This window comes from Fomitiporia mediterranea (genome assembly GCF_000271605.1).
Source record: "Fomitiporia mediterranea MF3/22 unplaced genomic scaffold FOMMEscaffold_10, whole genome shotgun sequence".
Lineage (NCBI taxonomy): Eukaryota > Fungi > Basidiomycota > Agaricomycetes > Hymenochaetales > Hymenochaetaceae > Fomitiporia > Fomitiporia mediterranea.
Window position 1 is genome coordinate 1,294,728 of NW_006760395.1, and position 7,132 is coordinate 1,301,859.

A 7,132-nucleotide genomic window follows, 5' to 3' on the forward strand; every position below is an offset into this window, starting at 1 on the left:
CAAATTGATTACAAACCGGTGCACCCTCCTGAGAAACAGACAACATTGTCATACTTGACTCTATTCAGGATTTAGCCCCGGATCAAGAGCGGACTTTCGCGTTGATCATCTACTATTTGTTTTGGGATGGCACAATGGCGTCAAACGTAGGCGAATTTCAAACGAAGGTTTGCACCCAGTCATAAATGAGTGCAGTAAGTTTATAAGGAAATAGCAGACTCAAAACGAACTATGTAAAGGTATCTAAACAAATTGCCGCGAAGTATGATGAAAGATTTCAAAAAGCAACGTGCACCAATCTTTGCAGAAGTCAATAGAGCATCTGGACCATCGTTGCCGGACGGACGTCACTGGCTGATTACTTCCCCTTCACTTGTTCCTCAAGTTCTGACCATAGCTTCTCACCCAATTCCGGTTTCTGCGAAGCGACGCTGGGGACCCCAACTCTTGCCCATGGAACCAAATACTGCATTACCGAAGCTCGGTAAGTATTTGTTGCAAAAATTAAGCTTTAATTCGTTTTACCTTGCCGTTCAGGTCTGCCGCTTCAGGCGAAGTAGCTCCCCATAATGCAGTGAGAGCGCCCATTGGAGCAGGGTGAAGTGCCAGATCCTGTAGGCACAAGTTAGTGACCCCTGCAAGCATGTCAGACGTATACTACTCACAAGAATCTTACGGGTCAGTTTGGGCAAGTGTCGTTGGAGATCTGTCTTAATTCCGCCTGAAAAAATTGATCAATCAATAGAAGTATGATCGGAAATAAGAAATAAGGTTGAGATGTACTCATACCTGGGTAAAGGGAAGTTGACACGATCCCTTTGTCCCCGTAGCGACGTGCCAATTCGCGAGCAAGAACCACATTCGCCTTGAAATTTCTTGAGTGCAAGAAAAGCCAAAGGAAACACTGAACATACGAATTTGGACTGTCCGTAGCGGTTGCTCGCTGACATTTTCTTCCGTGCAGGAGTATCTTTGGTCGTCTCGAAGTTGATATCATCCGATTGTACGATAGACGACGTGAATAACACGCGAGCCTTCTTATCAGGCGAGTTTTCCGCAGCAGCAAGGAGTGCGGGCATGAGCTGTTGTGTGAAGTAGAAGGGCCCTGTGACATGATCAACGTTGAATCAAAACGTGGCTCATGAAGCATTCGATAACACGCACCAACAACGTTTGTGCCCCATTGGATATCATATCCATCCTCCGTGATGGCCTGGGACTCTGGTGTAGCAGTTAAGAACATAACTCCACTAGAAATCCTGTCAGAGACTAGCCGAAAAGGACGAATTTAGCAAAGTAAATTGCATACGTACCCATTGTTTATGAGAGCATGAAGCTGTTGCTCTTTGCCTAGAAACTCTTCTGCAGCGCGTCGCACGCTCTTCACACTCGCCAGGTCGACTTGCAGGAATTGCGCCTCCTTGCCCGTGTCTTTTTTCAGCTCTTCAATCGCAGCGTTTGCCTTTTCAGCGCTGCGAGCCGCCAAGTAGACCTTCGCATTATGTGAAACAAGTCCTCGAACGATCTCTTTTCCAATTCCAGAGCTGCCACCTATTGAATTCTCATTCAGAATTGCAACTTCAAGAGATGATGCCCTCTTACCAGTCACAATCATGACCTTGCCCGACAGATCAGGGATGTCCGAGACATTGAATTTCGGTGCGGGTGGAAAATAGAGAGACCAGGTTTGACCCATGCTGGAACGACGAAGTTGGCCAGGGAAACGACAGAAGGGTTTGAGGTAGCGCCATCATTTGTAGTTCTTGTATTTAAACGCCTCGCGTAATATCCGTTCATGATGGGACCGGACAGAAGCTCCGGACTCCCAGGCTGGAGAGGAATAACTCCCGTGAGGAAGGTTTTCCATTGACAGCATGGAATCAACGCAAATCAGCACCGTCTTTTTTTAGTACGATACGAACGGAAACACGGAAGCAGCGAGCCAATCATTGATGCCTCATGTCATGTTGCAAGCCAGGAGGTCCCTGGAGAGCCCGTCTGAGTTGCAATAGCCAGTTGATGAATACTTATGCAAATTTCAAGTCTGCTTACGAGACTCTGGACGTGAAGACCCGTGGGAAATTCGACGATGAATGAAAAGTCAGTTACTTTTTAAAGTCCTGTGTTTTATTTTATTTTATACTTACATCGCACTTCTTTCTTCGCGCGGATGACCGTGAGCCATTCCAAATTGCATTCTTGCTTTACTGGTTTGCGCTCAGTTACCAGTTAACGCTCAGTTGTACAATACCTCCCTCAATTCTTAGTAAAATTTCTTGAAATTCTACATACAGGTAGCCTACAATAAATATAACTTAAATACGAAATTCGAGCAAGAAAAAATGAGTTGAAGCTGAGATATTAGTGTTGGAATGTTAGAATTTTGATGATCAGTACTGATTTAGTGAACAGAAACTTTTCCCACACACAACACACTTATAATTAATTTAAGGAGACATTATTTGTAGCTAAAATTTTGAGAATAAGTACTATATTAAATGTAGTCACTATATATATATTTATATAATTAATAGTTAAGTATTAAGCTACTTATTAAGAATACAACTTTAAGTCTAATTTTACTACTTTCTACAATACAGAGTTTATAGTTATAACTTATGAATTTTTTATTACAATAATTACTATTATAACTATATATAAACATTTGGTACTAGTATTCTTAACATATTTACTATAATATTCTATTATTTTAAGAGAACATATTAAGAATAAAAATTATTATAATTAAATCAAAACTATATATATATATAAAGTACTATAATCTACTATATTACTTATTAGTACAGTTTTTATAGTTAAAAAAAATGTAAAACATATGTATGTTAGAGGTAATATGTTTCAGTATTAAGAAATCACCATAGCAACTGACATAGTGCAGAAAAAAAAGAAGAGAAGTTTTTTTCTTTTTCTTTACATTTATTATTATCTTCTCTTCTCTTTAAAATCCTTTATTCTTCTTTACTTCTTATAGCTAGAAAACTTTCTAAATCCTCTTCTATTACTAGTAGTAAAGCCCTCTCTAATATAGAGAAGGCTAAGCTAAGTCAAGCTGTTCAGATAGTTTTAGCATCTGGTACTTATTCTAATTCTACTAGATTTATTCTTTCTAAATTAGCTACTATAAAGTAATTTAGTGTTTTAAGGTTTTCTATTAATAGAAGACTTAAAGGCATTTCTAATTGTTTTAATTCTCATTCTTCTCTTCAACTTTTATCCTTATCTTAAGAAACTATTTTAAAAGATTGGACCAAATCTCTTTCTTCTAGAGCTATTCCTTTAACTTAAAAACTTTTTAAAGAAAAAGTTGAAATGATTGTTAAAAAGTAAGTTACTTTATTATTCTTTAATAATTATAATAAGTGTAACAAATTCTAGAAGAAGAGGAGGAGGAAAATGAGAGGCAGAGAAGAGTAAGAAGCAGATATTAGAACATAGGTAAGAGACTCTAAGTCATTACAACAAGCCTGTTCCTGTATAAAGGACTATATATTCTATTAATTAATAGAGTGTATATAACTAATAGACTGTACTTACCTTTATTTCTGCTCAGACCAAAGTAAATTAGTCTGGATAGGATTGAAGTCAAGTTTGTGTACTGAGTAAATGTACATACAAATTTCTCTAAGTTTAGTTTCCTACAAGTGTGTGTTTCCTAGGTGAATTATATTAAATACTCAGTTTTGAGTCCTTCATACATAAATTCAATAAAATATTTATTTTTTAATTTTACAAAAAATTAAAACATAAGTTTTGTAGCTAATATGAAGACCTTTCTAATAGTATTTTTTTTTGTGAAATAATAATGAGTTTTAGTAATTATAGACTGTAAATACCCTTAAAGTGAGTGTTTCTGAGTAAAATACAGTATAGTATTCAGAAAAGGACTTATTATGAAAAAGTTGACAAGGTACACAATTTCTTAGTCTTAGCAAGTTTAACAGACAGACAGTAGTTCTAGTATGATTGGTTACTTTCATTCTTTTCTTGGACAGAAAGTAACAACTATAGGTAACAATTCTGTTCCTCTAGATTTTATTATATTATTATTACTCTAGTACATTAGTTAAGTTTTAGTTATTAATAGGGGGGGGGGCAAGGGACAGTAGTGTCAAACTAGAATTTAACCACCTACAGTTCCTACATCAGAAACTGATCTTAGTTAAGCAATTTCAGTCTGATTGCCTGTCCAATTAGGTGCTATTTCATCAAATTCCCTATACTACAAATAATCCTGTATTCTACCCATTTAAATAAACTCTTATTATATAAATAAGTATATAATTAGTAAACTTATAACTAAGTGCTTGACCATTGCTCAGCTGCTTACATACTCTTCACATGTCACACTATTTTACATGTGCTTGTTATTAGTACTGTTACACTCTGTACTTACTGTCTTACACAGTAAGTACACACCTTCTACTGTATCTTACTCAATTCTTAACCAAATTCCTTCATTATTTTACTAAAATTAATGTAAATTTAATTGAAATTTATTTATTACATAAATATAATTTTAAATATACTAATTACTTGTGAACTTGTGTATTATTTATTAATAAATAATATAACAGTTTCTTCTAACTAAAATCTGTAATACTTTACAACTCTTAATACTATAATACTATTAGAGCTTATGTATTTACAACATATTTAAGAATTGAGTCTGTATAATGTTTACAAAGAAAGTTATATTATACTTTATATACATAAGTTTGTAACCTTATATCTCTGTAACTACAAAAGCTATTAATATGAAAGTAGCTTTTTTAAATAGATAAAGATTATTATTAAATGTGTATATAATATTAAAGGTTTAAAGTAAGGGGGCAATTGTTATTAAGAGTATAGTACAAATATTAGAGCCTTTATAACTTTACTATATGTGATTTGTTTTACATAATACTAGAGTGTATTAGAAGGCATAATACATTAGTATAATATTGAAAAGTTAGAAGGTCACAGCTGTTATATTTGATAAGATATTACATGTATAATTTTATTACAATTTTATTTACTATAATCTTATATTTTAAAGAGTTATATTTCTAGTTATACTCTACACAGCTTTGTAGCTAAGTAACAATTATAAAGGTAATATACTATTTAGTATTTACACAAAGTTTCATTAAGATTGCTTGAAAACTGAATGATTTATTAATAAAACATGCTTAAAATAACTGTATTTTACTAAGTTTTTCTTGTATTTCTTTAATATTAATTTATAAGCTTGAGTATAGACTCTGAAAATTTATATAAGTACTATTTTCAAACATATATACAAGATAGAATCAATAGTTCTGTGAGTAGTTAGTAAGAATATGTTAGTACTAAGTTGTATATATATTTGAAAATAGTACTTATATAAAGTTTCAGAGTCTATACTCAAGCTTATAAATTAATATTAAAGAAATACAAGAAAAACTTAGTAAAATACAGTTATTTTAAGCATGTTTTATTAATAAATCATTCAGTTTTCAAGCAATCTTAATGAAACTTTGTGTAAATACTAAATAGTATATTACCTTTATAATTGTTACTTAGCTACAAAGCTGTGTAGAGTATAACTAGAAATATAACTCTTTAAAATATAAGATTATAGTAAATAAAATTGTAATAAAATTATACATGTAATATCTTATCAAATATAACAACTGTGACCTTCTTGTTAGATATACTCACTTTACTAGTCCTAATCCTTAGGAATAGTAACAGAATAGAGTATAGAGGGTAAGACTTGTAGACTTGTAGAGTAAGAGGGTAGAGGAGTCCTACTTTAGTCAAGCTACAAGTGTAGCCTAGTAGGTTGGTAGTAGAGTACTTCTAAGTGCTAAGTAACTTAAGTTGATAAAACTATCTTTTGAGGGCCAAACTAGCCTCCTTATATACCTTTTGTTAGAGTAATGTTACTCTAGTGACTTTAGTAACTCTCTTTACTATTGTTCCTATAAAGTAGAGCTAGCTAATCCTTTAGACTGTATACTACACTAGTTTGTGTCTTCTATTAATCTGCTAACACTAGTTTGTGTCTTCTTGTATTCTAGATTAATCTTCTAATAACTCCTTTACTGTATTGTTATGTCTTCTATACTTCCTCTCATACTTCTAATGACTCCTTATGAGTCCTTCTAACTAGTTATACTGTGTAAGCTGTATAATAATTTTCCTATAAAGTAGAGCTCTCTATTGTTCTTATAACTCTGTCTGACTCAACCTGTACTTCCTGTACACTAGTTTGTAATACACTTTCTCATAAGGTAGAGTGTTATGACTTCTAATAACTCCTTATGACTCTTGTAATATAAAAGGCTGTACTTCTGTACTACCCTTAGAACTTACAACCAAAGTTCTAGACTGTCTTGTGTACACTCTAGAACTGACAACTAATGTTCTAGATCTTTCCCTAAGTCTTCTTTAATAGACTTAGTTTAGGAGACAATTATCCTTATTAACTTCTAGCCTTATCTTTATACTTCTGTATTTAATCATAGAACTTACAACTAAAGTTCTAGATTGTCTCATGTATTCCTCATGTTGTCCTTATATAGTTCTCATGTTTATGACTTCATTACTTTCCTATTTGTATGAGTAAAGTGTATAAAGGAGACTACTTTCCTATAGTCTCTCCTTAGAGCTCTCAGTTCCCTTTTCTTCACTAGTACTAGTCCTCCTCAAGTATAGAGCTTCAGAGTATTAGCTCTAGCTCTTTACTAGCTTTAATAGTCCTTTGTCTTTGTACAAAGTGTTCCTAGCTAGCTATATAGTTTCTCCTCAAGTAAGTATAATATTTTCTTTTTATCTCTTCAGGTTTTCTCCTAGTCTTTTCCTTTATACTTCTTACTCTAAACACTATACTCTTTTCAGATCCTCTCTCTATACAAGCATTCTAAATGACTTGTCTTTAGTTGAGATTATTAAGTAATACTGTGCTAGAGTATATGTTTAACCTTAGAGAGATAAAGACCTTGTTCTCAGGTTTTGTTACCTTTTCCTAACTAACTTAGTACCTACTCCTTCCTGTCCCCTCTCTCTACTAATAGATTGATCACCCATTAGTAATGATTAGAGGTTAATAATGCTAAGCTAGAGTTCTTACTAAGTAAGACAACAA

At 33.2% G+C, this 7,132-nt stretch overlaps 1 protein-coding gene across 1 annotated transcript; it reads right to left on the reverse strand.

Moving 5' to 3' along the window:
* Positions 1-155: 155 nt before the first annotated feature.
* FOMMEDRAFT_148434 (NAD-binding protein) lies at positions 156-1,781 on the reverse strand. The gene is made up of 8 exons (XM_007269512.1): positions 1,603-1,781; positions 1,314-1,551; positions 1,165-1,250; positions 915-1,105; positions 790-865; positions 666-721; positions 526-612; positions 156-466 (listed from the first exon to the last, which is right to left on the reverse strand). The coding sequence occupies exons 1-8, from the start codon at positions 1,694-1,696 to the stop codon at positions 359-361; spliced, it is 936 nt and encodes a 311-aa protein (XP_007269574.1). The 5' UTR covers positions 1,697-1,781; the 3' UTR covers positions 156-358.
* Positions 1,782-7,132: the final 5,351 nt, after the last annotated feature.

Coding starts and splice junctions, on each gene's coding strand:
- FOMMEDRAFT_148434 (XM_007269512.1), bottom strand. CDS start 1,696: ATGGGTCAAACCTGGTCTCTCTATTTTCCACCCGCACCGAAATTCAAT. Junction 1,552..1,602: donor CAAGGTCATGATTGTGACTG/GTAAGAGGGCAT, acceptor AGAATTCAATAG/GTGGCAGCTCTGGAATTGGA. Junction 866..914: donor GCTACGGACAGTCCAAATTC/GTATGTTCAGTG, acceptor AGAAATTTCAAG/GCGAATGTGGTTCTTGCTCG.